Raw genomic sequence first — 21,031 nt, forward strand, 5'->3', positions numbered from 1 at the left:
ACACAAAACAGGCAGGGGAGGGGAGGAGAGAGAAAAAGCAAAAGCTCTTAACATCAAAATTGTAGACATCTAACCATAGCTGATGCTATAGTAAATCACTCAAAGTCCAGCCCTTTCCTCTTAGCAACCGAAGATCACACTGTTTGGTTTTGCAGTAAGAGCATCATATTTTCTTTTCCTTCCTGTAGTTCTTCTCTAAAACATTCATTTTGAAAAGTTCTCTTGCCTTTTTTCCCTTTAAATGGCAAGAAACCCTTGTATGTTTGGCATTTTATCTTCCCAACCAAGAATACTGCCCCCTATTGACATTTTACCACTTGAACAGCAGGCCACTCTCCACCCCATTTTTGCCAGTCTTCCAGTTCTCCTCACCTTCTGTTTCTTCCTCCTCCCCTCTTGCATTTTTGTTTGGAACAGCTGTTGGAAACAGACAATGTCACCAAAACCCCAGCAGTTTCCATATAGTACTCCATTATGAGTTTTGTTCTATAGAAGCCTCTCCTTTCTTGAAGACCATAAAAGTGGACAGTCATAGAATTCTAAGCCCAGTTTTACACACAACCAACCCGTTTGAGAGAGGCAAGAGATGTATTATAGAGACTAAGGTTCCCACTGACCTAATATTAAAAGAAACAGATCAACTAAAGTTTGTACACAGAGAAGTGCAGACTTTAGAGATCAAAAGAAAGGGATTTCAATTTTGGAACTGTACTTTGGATTTTTTTTGCAAGTTCTGCAATTAAGACACATCAACTATGTTTCATTATTTGAGAAAAAAAAATGTTGCCAACTATCAGCTTTTTTCTGTTTCCTTCAGATAGATGCTCAAATAGCAGTGGAGAACAGCCTTTTTTAGTATGAGGATTAAACATTCCTAGGAAATCAAAGGGCCACAATCAGTACTTTAGAGTCTGTTTTCCATTCTCTTGCACCACTGAGGCAGTAGAAAGAATGGGAATTACTTCTAATGCCTCAGATGGTGGCTTAGGAACTTAGAGCTAGCATAACAGGAACCTACATCTTCTTCGTACAATCCCTGTGCAGACAGAGGAATCACTAGAGCATATGCGAGCTGTTTCCAATACATGTGTGGTTCCTGGTCAGAGTCAGCTTGCACATACTAAAGCAAGGTTAGACTGATCCAAGGTATGGCCATGGAATCAGAACACTCTCTCTTTTACTAGGCTGTCCTAGCTGGCTGTAAGGAAAATAAGAGGCCTCCTTTATGATAGAGTTCCCTAAAGCTTAGAAAGAAAGTCAAGTTTCCGTCCTGCTTTCCCTGCTACAGCAGAAGGGAACAGCAAAACCAACTGTTCTCTCCCTTGTTACAGCCAGCCAGCTTGGAAGCTACCCTAGATCAGAATGAATTGATGATCCTTATTTAATTTTTTAAACAAAAATTAAAGTGTGATTTAAACAAAGCCATTTTCAAGTCATAATAGAAAAGACATTAACTTCTCTCAAGAGCCGCTGATTTAATAGTAACAACGAGAAGTTATAAAAAAAAATGTAGCTTTACCTTATCCCAAGGAAAGTATGGTCATTAAAAACAACCCTCCTCCCTCCCCCCCAAATAGATTCCATTTAAGGAATCAACTTTCTTCCCACAGGAAGGCAATTTAAATTAGGAAATTGTTAGCTCAATTAAAAAAAAAAAAAAAGATTACTGCAGATTTAAAACATAATATGTATTAAGTTAATGTGGTGTAAATAGCTACAACACACAATCATTTGACAGAAGCAAGCATTTTACTATAGGAGCAAAAGTAAAATTTTTCCAAAAAATACTTTCACCAGTCTCTGCTTATTTGGTAACCAAATGACTCCTAGTTAGGAGGAAAATGAAAATTGGTTCTCACCAACATGAACAAGGAGTTTTAACTTTTCTTTGTCTACACACCACGGCAACAGTCAGTACACAGAGCGCAGACAGTCTTTTCGAAATAATATACAGCAAGACCCACAATAACCAAGAAAAATATTTCTAATTAATTTTGCTTGTTGACTTTACTACAGGATCTCATCCAATACAAATTTATAGAAATGTTTTCCTGTAATGGGCCCAAGCAATACTAAAAAGCTTAAATAATCTAATGTATAACGCGTACCTGCTTCTTCCTTAATAAATTGCAAGTCTTCTTCTGGGTATGAAACTGATGGCTGCATCACTGAGCAATCTTCTGAGTTCTCTTCATTATTTGGTGGTATATTATAAATAAATCTCTTCGCAGTTTGATTTTTCCTTCTTGCTTTTCCAGGTTCTTGACCCGATTGTCCTTGAGAGCCCATGTCATTCCACACAAAAACTTTTCCTTCGCCTTGAGATTCATTTTCAGCCATTTCAGGTGAGCTGTCCTGTACCCAACTACAGTCATTCATTTGGTAGTTTTCAATTTGGCCTTCATCAATACAGTAACCATCATTTTCAGTTTTTATACTACTTGCCAAGTTAGTGAGATTTCTTGTTGCCCAGAAACTGGCAACTTTCTGATCCCTTGATGAAGGCAGACCATCCCTACTAACAGATCTTCTATTATAATCCACCACTACAGCCTCTGGAGCTTCTGATTTTATGCTTATATTTAAGGCATCTTTAATGAAGTTGCGGCAAGACTGGACAACCTCAGTCATCTGAAGGTAGCTGGCCACTGACATCACTTCAATGGCATTTTGGCTCGTAAGCACAAGGTTACCAGAATATAAGAAGTCCAAGATGACAGAAAAACCTTGAACAGCAACAACATCTAAATAGGTAACAGTGGTTTGGTTACGGCTTTCTTTGTTCGTAAAGCAATACAGAGTCTTAAAGAAGCGGCTGCCTGCAACCAGGATGTTCTTGTGAGCTCTGAAGACCCTCCCACTCACCACAATATTGACATCACAAAGAATGCCTTTCTTCCTCTGTTCATTTAATTCTTGCAGGAGCTGATAGCAGTAAGAGTTCTCATTTGGCCGGTTATTATAGTCACAGTATCCCTCATTATTCAGTTCTGATGGTATTTCTGACTCCTGCAATTAGAAAAAAAAAAAAAAAAAAAAAAATTAGTTTTTAAATGAATTTCTTCCCTATTTCTCCTTCCATAGCTATGTGGTAAAACTAGTTTATAAAATCAAATGCAATTTATAAACAGTCTGAATACACGTCTACATTAAAGGCAGTCTTGAGTACAATTTTCAGATTTTCCTTTTCCCTTTAAGTGATATTGAAACCCTTTTACTCTCCCCCTCCCCCCAGTAATGGGAAGAAGGGGCATAGGGAAAAAACCCTTCTATACAAAATAATTGCACTGGCACAAATACTAAGGAAGTGAAATTTTAACCAAGGAGAACAACTGGTTAGCTAACTATTTAAAAAAACCTAACATTTTAATACAAATGCCTGAATTTAAAAAGAATACAAGTCGAAAGGAAGGAATATTTTACCTATACATATCCCTAGCATTAAGATAAACAAAGCCATAATTTCTGTACAAGCCATAGCTTTTTATATTAACACAAATGTATACATTTCAAGTATAAAGAACTTCCTTCCATTAAATACACCTAGCCATTCATCCAGGTAAAGATGGATTGGGGGGGAGGGGCAGGAAAAAGACTGAAGCCTCTTATACACTAGATTTTTGTTCTTTCAGAGGCCTGAAGCACTAATAGGAAGATGGATCTTGAACAACAGATTCTCAGTATCTCCTTCCTTCCTCCTTACAATACTGCATGTAGAATGCTTGGTAAGTAAAACTAATGCCCAATACCCTCCACCTCCTTTGGAGATCACCTGCAATATGCTATGATCCACTGAACACAAGTTTTCTAACTTCTAGAAATAGTTTGACAAAAATATTTAATCGTCTAATTGCCAACTGTAGCAGACTAACGTTACATTGTAGCTCAAAAGGGACAGGTACTGAAGAAAATTACTGCAAGGATCAACACATGACAATACTTAACTGAGTAGTGCCTTGAATCAACATTCAATATGGATTTGCCAATAACAGAACTTAAAATCCAACACTTATGGTACAGATGGAAAATTACAATACTTTGCTTTTATAGGACATTTTTCACTAGGGAATTTCAGAGAACCATGTTATATTACTGAAGACAAAAATAATGACATCAGACAAAGAGATGCCAGAAATTAAGATGTTACTCAGGGTTACTTCAAATAGTGAGAAGTTAAGTGGCAGAGTTGAGCTAAATTAAAAAAAGAAGATGGATGGGGAAGTTACCAGCAGATTAACAGCAGCAAAGGACCATCTTCGAAACAAGAAGCAAAAAAAAAAAAAATTGGAAAGGGAGCAAGATGGGATACTTAGTATAGCCATCTTTTTGCTGAGGCATTTCCAAAAACAGGACTGAAGGTTACAGCAGCAATTTCATAGCAGAGCAAAAAATGGTCTTCCAGGTGAGAGCAGATGGAATTTTTTTCCACTTACTGGTTAGAAAAGTAGATGTTTCAAAAACTAGAATGAATTGAGAGACCAAGAAACTGGTTTTCAGATGTCAAATTATGAAGAGAAAAATAGTATGATCGCCAGCTAGTATAATTCACAGACTTATGGCCAGTAGACACTATTAAGACCTTATCCAGGGGACAGAAATCATAAAAATATCATCACCATTAACCCCATACTTAGCAAGAAACACTCTCCCCCCAGACCAAATACAAGATATCTTGCATCATTCTGGTTTGAAGACAACAAAAATGCCTCAATTCCTACCATAATACAGAGAGACTGCATTCTCACCACAGTAATATGTTGAGCTGGTGACCTAACATGTTAACAAGTGTTGCAACCTCAACATGGATAATCAAGATGCCCATGACCAAATCTTCATATAAATCAAAAAGCAACTGCTCAAAGTGTTCTCCCCCTAGGCTGTAAACAGACATATCATTTGAAGTGGTCCCAAAAGTCCTAGGTTTTGGCCCAGATCAAAAACTAGAGCAACAGGCCTTCCAAGCTGTATTGCTGCTCTTCTGCCAGTCAGTGGCAAGCAAGGACACAGCCTGAAAGATGCGCAGTGTGCATCTGTAAGCTTTCACAAACTTCACAGTGGACCTGTATGTCTGTAGCATCTGGGGACAAAGAGGCTTTCCGGAAGGGAAGAAATGAGTAATCTGTTTACAGCCCCAATCTGGGGGGACAGAGAAAGGGAGAAGGAAGAAGGATTAGAGTCTCAACCTCTGCTGCAGTGCAACATCAAGTGGCTCCAACGCTAAGTTAGTCTTCACTTTCTCAAACCATTACTCTCCTCAGAGATGACATTGGTAAAAGAGGTAGAAAGTTGGGCTGCGGCTAAGAACTGATGGAAAAGATTTCTCCCCTGAACCTCACTATTTGCCAATACCTTATTTGGTACATCTGAGCACTACCCTCAAACTTGGTCTCAACAAGACTTTGCTTTACACCAACAGTGTACCATACTTCTGATGGCAACTCCAATTCTGCAAATTTAAGTTCTTAAAGGATTTGGGGACAGTGTTGCTGGCTCCAAAAGCCTGGACAGAAAGATTGTCACATGGGTCCATGGAGTAGCAAGAACAAAAACAAATGAAGGTGACAACACCTGAAGATGCTTATAAACATTTAACTCACTATTTGGAAAACTGGCACAGCAAACAGAAAGCAGACACAACAAGCAAAGTTTATTATTTGTGAAAGGCTATTATAGCAAGTTCTAAAACAGGAGTGCCCAAACTTCCTAACACTTCTAGTCACAAACCTGATTTTGTAGTCATGAGCCACAAGACAAGTTTTGGAGTTGTGTATCAGAATCAGTTACCTGCACACTTTTCCATGTCAAATAACTTATTAAACTACTACTTAAGAGTAAATTAGCAGCAAAAACTTTAAAGAAATAAAATACAATGAACTGCAGGGTGGATAAAAATATATAAATAAAATAAAGAAATACTGGATTTATTTAATCATATTTTTTTTAATTTTTAAGACACTTTTCTTAAAAAAACAAAACTATATAGCTTTAATTTAAGATGTGTTAAAACTCATCATGGAATAGGGATTATAACTTCTAATTACAGATTTCCCTTGCTTTATGCAGGTTCTGTATGTGCAAGTTTGCTTTCATGAAATTACCCTTTTTATACTAAAATTTGTTACACGCAAGGTAACTTCACTCACGTGATTGGTGCAGTGGAAGCCTACAGTCAGCTGCTTTGTGCAGTGCATTGTAGGAGTGATGCACAGCAAAATATAGTCTCCTGCGTGGATCTATACGTCACCATCTGCGACACCTGTTTCTGTAGTTGCCATCCCCAATATGGTAACATTCACTGCCACCTTGTGCTTGTGTGTACTGTCTGCTGTTGACGAGTACCAAAACTGTCTTTTAGAAGTGGTAGAAATGGGTCTGGGGGTCAATACAGTCAGGGTCTTGGAACATATCCCCATCTGTTACACTGTAAAGTGGGTTCCCCTTATGCACATTCCAGGAATGCATGTACAACAAAGCAAGGGAAACCTGTATATATAATTTGAGACAATATATTAACGTAACCTTTTTAGAAAAAGTTTTAGAAATAGGCAGAGCCAACCAGATAAGGGTGTGAGCCCCAGGGCAAATGAGCTCGTGCGGGGCCCTGCCCCCAGGACATGAAGAAGACACCACCATTGGTGGTGACATCAGCGGTGGCAGGATAGCGAGTGGCCAGATGCAAAGCCAGCAGCACAGAGTCACTGCGGCCACTCTAGCTGGCTCCACAGGGCATCCCAAAGCGTGGGGCCTGGGGTGGCTGCCCTGATTCGCCTCCCCAGGGACAGCCCTGGAAATGGGTCACAACAGGCCATGGACTATATTAAGGGCCCAATCTTATGGCGTTTCCAGAGGCTTCCCTATAGATTAAAGAAAACCACTCTACTGAATGGGACTCAGTGCTCAAGCTAGAAGATCCCATTAAGCATGTGATGCTTAGTTTCAGTTCTGAAACCGTGGATTTGTGTCTTGAGAGAGAACATTCTTGTTAACAGCAGTATATGAAGATGAGAGATAATGAACCTGATTACCCACCCATCAGCCCTGTTGTCTCTCTGCAAGTGTGTAAACACAATCAAGACCTTACCTTTCTCTGAAAGTGCAAAGTTTCAAGAAGTTAAAATGAATAAAGGATATCAAACAAGAACGCACTTTTTGTAGAAAACAATGATTAAATCGAAGCTTCCTGACCAGTGATTTAAATCATGCTTTAAAGTTGATTTGATTTAAATCAAGTCCACCCTGATGAACAGATAAAGATTCTTTTTTCTAACTACTTCTCTTTTTTTCCAAGAGTCCACATTTAACCTGCATAGGAGCAATATTTGACTCAAGCTGCAGTTCAATCACTCCTGTTCTATAGTAAGACTTTAAGTACTGCATCATGAAGAGGCCCAGATATATGGTTGTGAAGGAGTAACTTTCAATTCAGAATAGGACAGTATCCAGAGAGAGTCATCAGAAGACTAAAAAAAAAGATTTATGAGATGCCTTTTCAGGGAAATGACTGTCAAATCAATTTAAGTTGGCTAACAGAGACTTATAAGATTAGTACAAGTACACAAGTTTAAAATGTTTACTATGAAGACAACATAAGATGACTAACTGTTGACAAGCAAGCAGTCATATTTAATAAAGGGAGACAGAGGTAGTTAGAGGGATCAATATTTAAGACTGATTCTCGACTAGTGTGCCAGTGCCATGGGGTGCTTTGAGATCCTTTCAAGGTGCCACGGAGTTCCACACAGTGCTAGCATAGTTAATACAAACATGATTCACACAATAAACCCAGAGATTTCAAAAGGAACTCAATGTTAAAAGCATTCTGATTTGTTGTGGTCTGAGTTCTTTGCTGTAGCAGAGCTGCTCTATCATTTTTCTGTAGTCAAAAAAACCTAAGAGTTGGCATTGTCCAAGGGGTGCTAATGAGGTTGAGAGTCACCGATGTAGGATCTAGACAAAATTTTACAAAACGTACAACTCAAGAAGAGTGACATAAAAGGTTTATGTTCTCTTTGTAAGAAAACAACTCTTTGTAGTATTTGTGAACCAACTATTATATTAGCATCTAAAAATCAGAGCACTACCTAATTTGTCTGAACCAAGTAAAAACAAGTTTTAAAATGCATCTCAAGAGGAAAATGAATTACTAACAAGCTGTGGACAGGGGCTTTAACCGATTTAACCCACTAGCTTCCTTTTAAGCGTAGAATTGTTTCAGGTAACAATTGTAGGGAAATACAAGAATATACTTCAAGATGTATGCTACAGCACACATGCACATGACAATCTAAAGAGCACTGTTCAGCTATGAAACAGAATCAAGGAGGCTCTTAAAAAAATACACTTGTCTAGATTCAAATGAAACACAATGAAGAGACAATGTCCTCCAAGCACAAGCCATCTCAACTCCAAATGAGGTACTTAGAAAATCTTGAAAGCCAAGATTGTTGGTTGGTATGGATTACAGAACCCATAAAATAACAAACGTGTAAAAACTAATACATCTTCCTTACATATCAAACTGAATCTATGAAATATGGATTGTTTTGGGAAAATTAGTATCAAAATGATTCTTGACTCACTGAAGTCAACTGAATGCTACCAGTTGTAACTGGCTATTTAGTGTGCATAATATGTTAAATAAGAAGGTTAAGAAAGAGAGATACAACAGATTACTAAGAGATCTACTGAAGATGCTACCCCTTTCCTCACCACCTGAATACTTCTCTACTACCGTGCGTCCAAGAGAAATCAAACGAACTCAACCAGAGGGTCCTACCCTGCTCTCTATTCCTCTCTGTACAGATGTCTAACAAAAGTACCAGTCACGTTTTTAAAAATTCTTCTCCATATATTGCTCCATTTTGCCTTGCGGGACCTTTCCATCCTTATCCCATGGGATCAACTCTTTCTTCATTCACCACCCCCAACCCCAAGCAGACCCAGTAAGAGGAAGAGACTGCAGGACTCTCATCACTGGTAGGGTCTTAGTAGAATCCAAGAGATTTAAAGCAGAATGCAGCATCAATAGCCAGCTGATTGTCTAGTAGGCACTAGCATAACATAAATGTGTAGTCAATATTAATATTATAGTTTTGTGACATGTTTTCAGTCTGGTTGGTCCCCATTGTGGTAAAACCCACCACAGAGATGTAATAATTCACTTTTATTTTAAATCTAAGTTCTTTAGAAGGGGGATTATCAACGTGACTAAGCAGTAATCAAAGCAGCTAACATTAGTACTGCAGCTTGTTTAATACTACTTCCTATTGCTGCCTAACATGAAGCAATCAGTTCACATGGAAAAAGTAGAATAGCATTTAATGTGGTATTACTTTCAAAGAAGTTGTCTGATGCCAAAAGGAAGATTCTTTGTGATGTTACTTTCAAGGCCCAAATTTAAGATGCATGGACTGTGTGTGTAGGGAGGGAAATAGAGGAAGGAATGCCATCATCTCAGGGATCTACTTAACAGCAGAAGAAAGCATAGCAAATCACAAGTTAACCTGACTCTCAATCCCCTCTGTAAATGTGTTCCACTGAAAGGGTCCAAATACTTTGGAAAAAAAAAAAAAAATCTTGAAGGTAGTCTTAAATTACCACATATTAGCGAAGTCCTGTTTTTGGTCCACTACAGTTTACTTAAAAGCTAGGTTAAAAGGAAAGAGTTGAGATAAGTGGCTCAAAGAGAAGGCATCAACTCAAAGCTCAAAACACATGAATTTACAGTTACAACTACTTGTCATTTATTTTGGCATTCCAAATTAAGTGTATCCCTAAACTAAAGTGAAATCACTATTCATTTTTTTCCATGTGTATTAGCCAACAAACCTATAGAAATTTCCAGTGTTTTAGTATCTAACACCTACAATTTCCTTTCCACGTCTGAACAGTGGCATCATGCCATATGTTTATTAGCAGCTGTTAAACATGCCCTGCAGTTGAAGCTTGTCAAGTGAAGAATACATGTATGCTGTTCTTCTGAGACAAAGACTGAAAGCTCTCTCAGTTTTCATTAATGCTAAACCCCTTTTCCCCCCCTTGATATATTTTCTTAAAATTTTGAGAGAGAGAGAGAGAATGTATGAGAAGGGGCACAAATCACATACTTGTGTTTTAAGTACTTGAAGAGGGCTATTACAAAAATAAGTTTATGCTAATATGAATGCAGTAACCTAAGAGATGAGGAACTGGAAGAGATCTTAGGTGTAAAGCTACACGGAAATTCAAACACAGAAGAAAAAATGCAGAGTTGATTTTTAACCAAATTCGAGATTAGATGCGAAAAAACATCAAACACACACACATTGTTTGAAAAATTCATCTAAATTAAAAGCTCTCCGGAGGACAAGGTGAGATTATGACATTGACTGTTTAAGGATGCAAGGGGCGGCTTCCAATTTGTAAGGCCAATTCCTGAAGCCACCCTTTAGAGGCTTACACTATCCAAGGTAATACTCAGGAACACAGTAGAAGACAGTTACTGACCTCAAGAACAGAGGACAGGAGAGGAGAGGAGAAGAGAGGAGAGAAGGGGTGGGGTGAGTAGTACCCCTGTGCACCAGTAGCTCCAAAATATTAACCTATGAAGTTAAACTTAGAGGATTCTAAGTGTACTAATACTCCATTTTTTAAATTTTATGTTTTTCTTTATTTACAAGTGTTTTCAAATATCAGTCTGCTTCCCCTTATTTAGAATATGGAAGTATTATTGTGGTCCACCTATTCAAATGTTTAGAAATTTATGGGTACTCATGACAGCTTAAAGAAAAGATGACTGGTCTGGCCATTTCATGTTATGAAAAAATCCCCAGCACCCTGACCCTCCAGTGGTATGAGTCATAACTGTGTCACTGCTTCATGAAAGCCAGTATGAATTTATGTAAGCCAAAGATATACCCCTCAGTATAAAAGATCTTAATATAGACTATAGGAAGTCCACAGAAGTAATTATGTTAAATATCTAGCAATGAAAATACTTAGAACACATGTGGCCAATTTGAGACAAAGGTTTTTTCTATTTTCTACTCCATTTGTTTAAAAGGAACAAAAGAAAGCAGCAAAATCCAGTGACACATCAAGGTCAATGGAGGAGGGGGGGAGGAATCATGTGACATGAGCCAGGCTTACTACACTACAGGACAAATCACTCTTAAATAACTGAAAGATATAAACAAGAAAAAGAAACCAATGGCTCTAGAGCAAAGAGGATAACAAGTAGTCATGAAATTAAGAAAGAAAATATGATCATAATAGAAAGTAAAGTTACTTTAAAATAAAAGATACTGGAAACTGACAAGTAAGCCTCAAAGTGCAGGATAATTGACAAACTGCTTGAACATTTCATGGCACTGCCACACAAATCTCAAAAACCAAAGCTCTGCTGCTCCCAGTTTTACTAGAAAGATAAGATACTTTGCTCTGAAGGTGGATATTTGCAATATATAAACCAAAAATTTCTTAGGGATGACTCAAGTCACTTCACTTAATACAGAAACAGCCACCTTGATCAGCAACACAGCCCCTGGACATAGGAAGTTGCATAAGTAGTGAAACTTGCATATCCAACCCAACTGAAGGCATGCCAAAGAATCCAGATTCTCTTAACATACACATCTTAATACAAATATCCACCCACATGCTGGAAATGCCTGCTCCTCTCAGAAGTGCTCCTGCCTCTTTCAAGAGCCCAAAGGCATGGTTTCAACTCTGACTCAGCATTACTTAAACTAGTGGTTCACAACCTTTTTGTACCAGGACCCATTCAGAAACATTGATGACTAGTCCTGACTGAGTGCCCCAGACTCCTGACCCAATATCCCCAGTGTGTGGTGCAGAGGGGTCCCAAGCAGCCCCTCACAGGCTGGAACGCTACCAGCCTGCAAGGGAAAAGCCACTGTTTCCCATGTTTTTTCTCCTTTAAAAAGGAGAATCCATTTTTAAAGTCTGTTTACAACCCTGTTGTGACCCACGGGTTGAGAAACACTGAATTAAACTAAAGTGAAGTTAGCAGTGAAGTGAATCTAACTTGGGCCAGGACTCAAGTTCTAGTTTATACACAAGTAACTTTGTTTGAACCAGAGTTTACTAACCCAAGTCAGCTTTATTTTAACTTGTATTAACAAAACTTCTTATTTTTGTGTCAACATAACCTCAGGGAAAAATTTACTGCAGAGAATGATGTAGTATTCCTTAGGTACACCTATACCTAGACACCCAAGTTAGCCCTACTTAGTTTCTAAGATCTAACCCTTGATTGGTTAGAAAGACATTCAAAGCAACTTAAACCTTTTCCTCCCACTTAATTCTGTCACATATTCATTCCACTATCAATATATAGCTTGCATTATAACAGTGTCACAGGAAATGAAGTACAACCTGTGGATTGTTGCCCGAGTATCAAGCCCAGCACAAACAAACATTACAGGCTTTTTAGAAGGGCTGAATGTGCTGACATTCCAGAGACCCTTCAGAAATTTGGTACAAAAGGCCCATGAAAGAGCCAAGCATTAAGGGAAAAGGCCCAAGGAAGAGGTTCTAACAACTCTTTCACATGCAACGAATGCTCCAAAGCCTTCAAAGATAGGTGGCATATTAACTAGGCTTTCAGGAAACCACATGTTTATCTGAGATCCACATCGTGAAATTTCACACTTCATGCAAAGTAACACGAAATCCAAATCACTGCTAGGCAAAACAAGAAAAAAAAGAGAGAGGAAGAATACAAGAGAAGCAGAGCAGGAACAGCACTGGAGCGATCACCCTGCTAGGGTACACACTTTGTCATCTAGGCCCCACCAGAAACGCACCCTCCTAGCAGGCATCTGGAGAAGGTTGTTTCTAGACCCTGCTGAAACCCCCCTTCCCCCGGAGGAAGCCGCTAGTTTTTTGTTCTGGAAATGCCTGTCACCAACTGATTTCCACAAAAGCAGCCAGGCGAGGGGCAGCCGGGCCGCGAATAGCAGCCGCAGGGGCCTACTGCGAGGGCGCGATGGCGGCAGCCCCCCCGCAGCGGGGGAGGCCCAGGCCGGAGGCAGGCAGGGCGAGCCCGGGGAAGCCATTTCAACGCACACGTGGGCACGAAGCCGCGATCCCCGCCCCCCGCTCGCCTTACCTGCTCCGCCGACACGGGCTCGTTGAGGCGGTGCTCGGCCGAGAGGTGGTGCCGGAGGAGCAGGGCCCGCTTGTAGTTGCGCGTGCCCTTGCACAGCTCGTCGTGGCCCCCGGGCGCGGGCGCCGCCAAGTCGGCGGGCGCAGCGGGGGTGGCGCACCAGGCGCAGGACATGAGGCCGGTCTCCTGGCAGTAGTGCAGCCATGGGAACTCCTTGAGCCAGGAGCCCTGGAAGGAGACGTGCAGCTTCTGCAGCAGGGACTTGGGCCGGGCGGCCAACGGGAAGTGCTTGATGCTCTCCCCCTCCCCCGCGCCCACGCTGCTGCCCTCCGCCTCGTCCCCCCCGTCGCCGCCCGAGCGCCGGCTGCTGCTGCAGCTGCCGCCCTCCGCGCCGCTGCCGTCGCCCAGGCTGCCCCCCTCGCCGTCCTCCTCGTCGTCGCTGCTGTCGCTCAGCGAGCCGCCGTCCTGCACCAGCTCCTTCCCTTCCAGCAGGCCCTCGGGCTCCAGGCCCTCGGCGCCCTCCAGCTCCAGCTCCTCGTCCGCCCCCCGCCCGTTGAAGTGCCGCCGCGGCCAGGCCGCGGCCTCGCAGCCATTGTTGGCGGAGGGGCCGGCCAGGAGCCCCCCTCCGCCGCGAAAGGCCAGAGTCCGGCGGTTCCTCTCGGCCAGCATGGGCCCGGCCGCGGCCGCAGGCGACGCCGCGTCTTGGGGCGGGGGCAGCAGCAGCATTTCCTTCCCCTCCTCCGCGGCCTCCAGCGCCTCGGCCTCCAGCGCCTCCAGCTCCACTTCCTCGTCCGCCCCCCGCCCGTTCAGCGGCTCGGCCTCGGGCCCGGCCCACGCCTCCGCCTCACCCGCGCCGCCGCTGGCCGAGGGGGGAGCGGCGCTGGCGGCTGCCGCGGCCGCGCTGACCAGGCCGCCGCCCCGGAACGCCAGCGTCCGCCGGTTCATCTCCGCGAACATGGCGCGCGCCCCCTCCCGCCCCCCGCCAGCCGCGCCGCGCCTCGCCTCGCCTCGCCTCGCCCGCCGCCTGCTCTGCCCGCGGGGGGAGGGAGAGGGCCCGGCCGCCGAGGCTGCAGAAGAGGCTGAAAGGGACCGGCCTGCGCCGCCGCCGCAGGCTGCCCCACAATGGATCCGGCTCGACTGCGCTTCCGTCCCGACAGGCCCCGGCCCAGGTCGAATGGCAAATGAACAACGGACTGCTCCCACAATGCACCGGGGCCGCCACCGCGGGGGAGGGGGGAGCCCGGGGGGGGGAGGGCGGAGGGAGCGAGGCCGCGCGGGGGGGCGGGAGGCCCCCGCGCCTGGGGAGTGGCGGCGACTCGTGGGTGCCGCCCTCCCCGCCCCGCGCCGCCCTCCCCGCGTACGGTGCAATGTCAGTCCGAGCCCCCCCCGCAAGGCGCCCCCAGCCCGGCGCGAGGGCGACCCGCTCCCCTGCTTCTGCCCCACCGGGCGGCCCAAGCCCTTATGGCGTGTGAGGAAAAACAGTGTCTGCAGGGCAGTGGCGCGCCTCACCCGCCCCCGCCGCGCGCTGCCCAGCGCCGGCGGCGCTCAGAGGCGCACACCCCAGTGCCGCCGCCTCTTGTGCAACGCTGGTTTAAAGAAAAGGGCGCGCACGTGCTGCTCCGAGCCCGGCGCCTTGACAGCCTCTTACATCACTGCCAGCCAATGGCCGCGCTCCCAGCGTGTTTATACCTGCGCGGCCGCGCCCCCGCCCCGCGCCCGTCCTGACCCGGGGGGGGGGACGGGTGGGAGACCTCGAGGCGGGACTCCCTGCTGGGCTCCTGTCCTACCCCTGGGCCGGCCAGGGCACTGCTCTGGGTTGGGGGACTCACACCTCAAGGTCACCCCCGGCCCCCTGTCACCTCAGTAGGTGGCCATAGAGGATGGTCGGTTGTCCTCTACTGGCATGAAACCGGACACCTTTATGTCCTCTCTTCAAGAGAAAAAGAGAGGCCATAAGGGTGCTGGGTTTCATATCAATAGAGGGCAGAGGATAGGTGTCCTCTATGATGGCCACCCTGTTCCTCAGTCCCACATTTTGTGGGAGCAACTGAGAGAAGTGCTCATAGAGAAGCAGGGCTGGAAGGGACCTCCCGAGGTCATCGAGTCCAAGGTGTTTTCTTTGAAAAATAAACCCGGCCTTCAGTGGTCAGGGTAAAACCCAACATAAAAAAAAATCCCAAATGAATACTGTAATTTTGTCAGAAACTGCAGGCAGCCTGAAACCATAGCTCCAACTTTCCCTAGTCATCACAGTGGGGAGCTAACTTTGCCTAAAACTGACCTTTCAAATGTCCCACCCTTGCTATTTAACTGCAGAAACATCCAACTAACATGCAGTCCCCAACCTGCCTCCCATACTTTCTTGGGGGGCAGCAGCACCTGATGTTGTCTCACATTCAGCCCCCCCCTTACACATTGGCAAACAGAGTCATATATTTTTAGCACACAGCTATGCAGCACGTTGTAAAGGTATTAGTTTATGCCTTATGAGGCTGCATCACCAGATGTTCAAGCATAAAACATTATGGAACATATTAAAAACTATTACAAAATGTTTATAATTATGGTAATTTTCATGGCTCTGTAGAGCTGGAAGACAATATAGGACCCTGTGCACAGTCATAGTTGATGTATATTAGCGCAATCTAAGTAATACAGTCTATGGTAGCCTGAGGTAAAGGGGGTTAAGTAGTTGTAAAGAGAAGAAGAAAGACAGAAGAGATTCAGAGAAGAAAAGAACTATAATGAGAGGAGAAAAACAAAACCCTGAACATGGTAAATATATTTTTACAGGTTTATAAGATTTTAGGACATTGTTAAGACCCTATTTTTGGTATGCAATGCATACTTGCTGGGGTGGAGAATATTCAAAGGCATTGTCACTGTAAGTCCATGGCATGTGTATTGGGGAGGTTGATTCTCTCCCTTCAGTCTTGCTTCTGGCAGGTGATCTCAGCCAAATGTCTTCATATTGGTGATGGCCCGTGATATCCTTAGCACAGATGTCCCTTGATCATTGGATGGTATTGGATATAATGAGATGCCTCATTAGTTTAAAGTAGCAGCAGGGTACTCTGCAGACTCACAGGACACTTTCTGCAGACTCACAGCACATTCACAGGACACTTTCATTCAGGACACTTTCACCTCAAGGTTCCAAGCTCGAGGTACCCCAACAATTAGCACTTGTACTATCATGTAGTACCTCTCCTCAAATGGGACGGTCATGTCAATCATCAGGATCTCTTTGTTGTCCATGTCCATTAGCAATGTCTGGATGCAGCTGCCTGTTGCAGCCTGGAACTGCGTGATTCACTAATGCCAAGATGGACTTTACCATTAGTCCTATATGGCGTTGTGGAGGAGTTGCCAGGCTCTTGCATGGGGCTTGCAGCCACACAGGACGTGGGGCAGGGTCTTGCTCTTATAGCTGCACCACCAGCACCTCTCGTCTCCGTGGACTTAATGGATGGTATCACTGAGTAGAAGACAGTTGATAAGATGGATGAAGCATCAGTCTGCAAAGTGCATGAAGTTCCCTTGGGGCATGAAGTAGTTGCTGGTGTCCCACTTTGAGGTGACGTTGAAGATTTTGCTGTGGTTGGGTTTTGCCTTCAGGTCTCCAATGTACTTGACCTGCATGGCATCCTCTCCCTGACTCAGGAGCGGACGGTGACCTCTACAGGTTATAGAAGTTTTGATTTGGAACCTTGCAGGAGAGCAGATGAAAGTTATGGAACTAGTGTGTGTCTTAGGCACTTCCCGAGAGAACAGGGTGAGGAAGAAACTAATTAGGACCACAGGCAAAAGCAGCTCAGAGTGCAATTAAGGATGGAATCTGCTGGGAAACCTAATCTTGGGGCCCCTGGACTTGGGAACAGAAAGAGCCTGAGTCCTCCTATTCAAGGACCTTATTATACCTGCAGAGGATTTAGAATGCTGGTGTTAAATGGACCTTACTCCATTTAGATTGGAAAGAGCATCTTTAGATTGGAAAGAGCATTTTAAGATCTCACTGGTCTACTAGAACATGCTATTGTATTGTGACTTACTATAATACTATCCCCCAAAAAACAGAACTCAAATCAAGGTGAACCCCCTTGCACATAATGCCAGCAATAGGATTTTCTGTCATTTTAGGGGTCATATGACACTTATCTAAAATCCAGATAAGAGGTAAAATGCCCCAGCAACAGACGAATGATCTAAAGCAGGAGTGCCAAACATGATCCACAGTCACCCCATGCAGCTGTGTCTTAGCAGAATCTCAGTGTGGCTTTGAACCATCCCAGGGGGCAATTGACATAATCTTTTTTGCTTGCCAGGTCCAAGAAAAGTGTCAGGAACTACCTGTATATGGCCTTCATTGACCTCACTGAAGCCTTTCATTTCATCAATTGCAAAGCCCTGTGGAAAGTACCGGTCAGATTTTGATGATTTGAAAAGTACATCAGGGTCCTGAGGCTTTTCCACCACCAGATGACTGTGACCAGTGTTTGTAGTAGACTGGAGACATCCATTTGTCATCCAAACAGGAGTCACACAAGGATGCATCATTGTTCCAACTCTGTTCTCCATTCTTTTTGGCAGTCATCCTGGTTCTCATAAAGGACCACTTTCCTTTCTGGAATTGTCATTGAATACTGAACAGTGGAGGGTTCTTCAATCTGGGAAATTTTCGCTTGAAGACCAAAGTACTCAAAACAACCATCCTTGACTTTCAATACAGTGATGACTGTGCCATCTTTGCACACACTGAGTAAAACCTCCAGACTGCTCTGGATCTTTTTGGAGAAGCCTACCGAACTTTGGGACTCTCTCAACATTGAGAAGACTGAAGTCCTCTATCAGCCTGCCCTGGGCCATGAGTGTGATCCCCCTCCCAAAATTACCATCAAGGGAAGGTAGTTTCCTACCTCAGTAGGCACCTGCCTTAGAGAGTAAACATTGATGGGGAGATCCTGCACAGGATCCAGTGCGCAAGTGCCTCCTTTGGGGAATTGCTTCAGCATGTCTTTATTCATCACAATCTCCAGAAAGACATTAAGATCCAGGTCTACAATGCAGTTAGCATCCCCATCCTCCTCTATGGATGTGAAATGTGGGTGACCTACTGTTGTCATCTCAAGAGCCTGGAGAGGTATCACCAATGATGCCTCCAGAAAATGATCTCTAGGAAATGGAAAGATTGCTGCACGGATTCTAGCATCCTTGCTGAAGCCAGTGTTACCACAGAATTGAGTTGGTGATCCTCAAGCACCAACTTTACTGAACTGGACATTGTGAATGGATGCCTGACTCTCGATTCCCCAAACAAGTACTCTACTTCCATCTTAGTAACAGCCTGAGATCTCAGTAGCCAGAGGAAATGCTACAAGGACACATTGAAGGCATACTTCAAGAAAATGGATGCTGATATCAAGAGTTGGGAGAACCTGGCTGCCAACAGTCTGCAGTGGCACATCGAGCACAACCCCAACCAAGCAGCAGCCCATTTTGAGGTAAAGTGTCTTGCCCTTGAAGCAGAGAAGGGAGAAAAGAGGAAGAAAAAGAGAGGAATCCTAGCCTGCAGACTACTTTCCCCTGCAGAGAGATCTGTAACTTCTGCAGACTAGTCTATAGTTTAAGGACTGTACTCTTAAGTTATCTCAAGACCCATCAGTGAGCTGTGGTAGAGATCATCCTTGAATTGAGGGATTGCTGCTGACAATGGAGCTGTGTCATTTGACCTGCAGGGCTCCCAGAAAGCCTGGGGATTTGGGGGTGAAGTGAGGGGGGTAGGGCCTGCCACTGAACTCTGGAATATGGAGCCAGTTGGGGACATGTGTCATCAGCAAAGGGCAAATAACCACTGCATTAATATTTGTGGCTGCTGCTGCTTGCCCTGCCACCACTGCCTTCTCCGCTTCCACTGGCGTATCTGGAGATCCAGCCTACAAGAAGACCTGCAGTATGGATCTGAAGCAGAGTGTTGGGTGTCTTTAACATTCCTGTTGTGGAACAACAAACAGCAAGCCAGGAGCAGCAGAAAACCATGATATCGAAGATGATGCAGGCACAGCAAAAACAGATGGATGTGCACATTGCAGCCCAAGAAGGGCAGCAAGAAGCCCAAATGCCTGAGTATAGCAGCAACTGGTGGATGAACCTCTAACTAACCGCTACAACTTGTGGCCCCGAGTATAACCTCAGCTCTGCACAAGGAATGGATCTCTAACCTTGCCAATGCTGACCCTTTAAAGACAATCCTGAAATCCCTTAAGACCTTTGAAAAAATGGCTACTTTTGCCCCCTTGGGAAATTGACTCATGGATCTTCCATCTGGCACTGTCGTTACTTGAGAAAAGCAAACGAAGTTCTATGGGTAAATCTGATATCTTTTATTAGGCCAACTAAAATAGTTAGAAACATTCTTCTTTGCAAGCTTTGTTGGTCCTTAGATCAATATAGCTACAACCTATACCTGTAAGAAAGGCAATGAATTGCACTGGATAGGCACTGTACTGAATAGGCAGACTGCTCTTAAGTATGAGTTGGTGAAAGTGATCATATTAAATTGCCTAGTAATTAATGAGAAAACTTGCTACTTCCAGATAGGTCACAATTCATGCTTGCCTGCAAGTTTACAAACCTCACTTAGTGTTGTCTGAAATCTGATGTTTGATCTACCTCTGAGGTAACAGATCAAATCATCTTGGTAGTGTTTCCCTGAGACCTATATTTGGAGATTCAGCAATGGGTATGGAGACACAGCTGAAAGGTCATAAATGATGTCACCTTAGCAGAAGATTATGAAGATGCCAAGGAGGAAAATTCTGATTGTGAGGTAATGGATATAACCCTGTCCCTGAGGTTAGGCCAAAGCCCCTCCAGCTGCTCTAGAAAAACCCAGTATTGGTAGAAGAGTCCATATAAAAATATACTTTTACTTGCACATCATTACTCCCACAAACCACTCTGATATCTCGTGCTATTAGTTAACATTGGGATCAATGGCAACAAGACTCTTACATATCACTACTGACACAATTTACAGAACTCATTGCTGAAATGAGGTATACCGCATCTAATAAGGGTACATGTCTACTTCTTCTTTTAACACAGGAATGGAGGTCTCAGACCCAACTGGGAGGGGCAAAGTCCCCACAAATCAATTTGTCTCACAACCTCTGCTCATCTGCCAACCTGCTCCAGTTAGTCCCTCCACCTTTGATAGCTCTACAACTAATACAGTGAATGCAACTGAAGTGCATAAAGATAATTCTAGAGTCTATTGCCAGCTACAAGGTTGTGCTGGTTTTATATCTTAACTTTATAGTTACTAATTTTCAGAAGTTTGAAGTTTGTTGAACCTGACATTTCAGATGAGCATAGACGTCACTGGACTACCTTAACTATGTGTTAACATTTTTTTTTTTTGTTATTGAATGTAGTAACTAAAGCCAGTTTAAAATGTTACAGGATATTTTTCCATCTGAATGTACTTTTCATTAAAATCTAAACTTTCTGTAGGAATGTGTTGGTTTTGAAAATAATTGTTTAGCGAAAAAATATAAAAGAAATATTTCAATAATGTCAAAATAGTACATGTTTTGTTCTGATTCAGAATGAAAACATATTTTGAAATTGTGGAATTTTTCATGAAAATTCTGATTCCTGGCAACTCAAATAGTAACACACAGGTCAAATCCTAGGCATTTCAATGAATGGTTCAAACATAAACTCCACTGTTAAAACAATTCTCACTTATCCTTAGGGAACTGGGCCCAGATGGAGGAGCTATAAAAAGCACACCATGTACCTCATAGCACCATGAGACCAAGAACTATAGCATTCACCTCTACACTCTGCAGCAAAAACCTCTTGAATTCCACGGTAATATGCGTTCCGTTATTTATTTTCATGAATTACTCATCACTTACA

At 43.5% G+C, this 21,031-nt stretch overlaps 1 protein-coding gene across 2 annotated transcripts in view; it reads right to left on the minus strand.

Annotated features, from left to right (window-relative positions):
• Positions 1-14,329, minus strand: part of ZBTB10 (zinc finger and BTB domain containing 10) — a 42,823-nt gene extending 28,494 nt beyond the window's left edge. Inside the window, exons 1-3 of one of the 2 annotated variants that reach the window (XM_059723949.1) lie at positions 13,112-14,329; positions 2,109-3,009; positions 373-417 (exon numbers count right to left, since the gene is read on the minus strand). In XM_059723949.1, coding sequence (XP_059579932.1) covers positions 373-417; positions 2,109-3,009; positions 13,112-14,065 — 1,900 coding nt within the window. In that variant the 5' untranslated portion in view covers positions 14,066-14,329. The remainder of the gene's footprint in view (positions 1-372; positions 418-2,108; positions 3,010-13,111) is intronic. The other variant, XM_059723950.1, reaches the window with a different exon arrangement.
• Positions 14,330-21,031: the final 6,702 nt, after the last annotated feature.

The sequence above is a fragment of the Alligator mississippiensis genome, chromosome 3, assembly GCF_030867095.1.
Source record: "Alligator mississippiensis isolate rAllMis1 chromosome 3, rAllMis1, whole genome shotgun sequence".
In the NCBI taxonomy this organism is placed as follows: domain Eukaryota; kingdom Metazoa; phylum Chordata; order Crocodylia; family Alligatoridae; genus Alligator; species Alligator mississippiensis.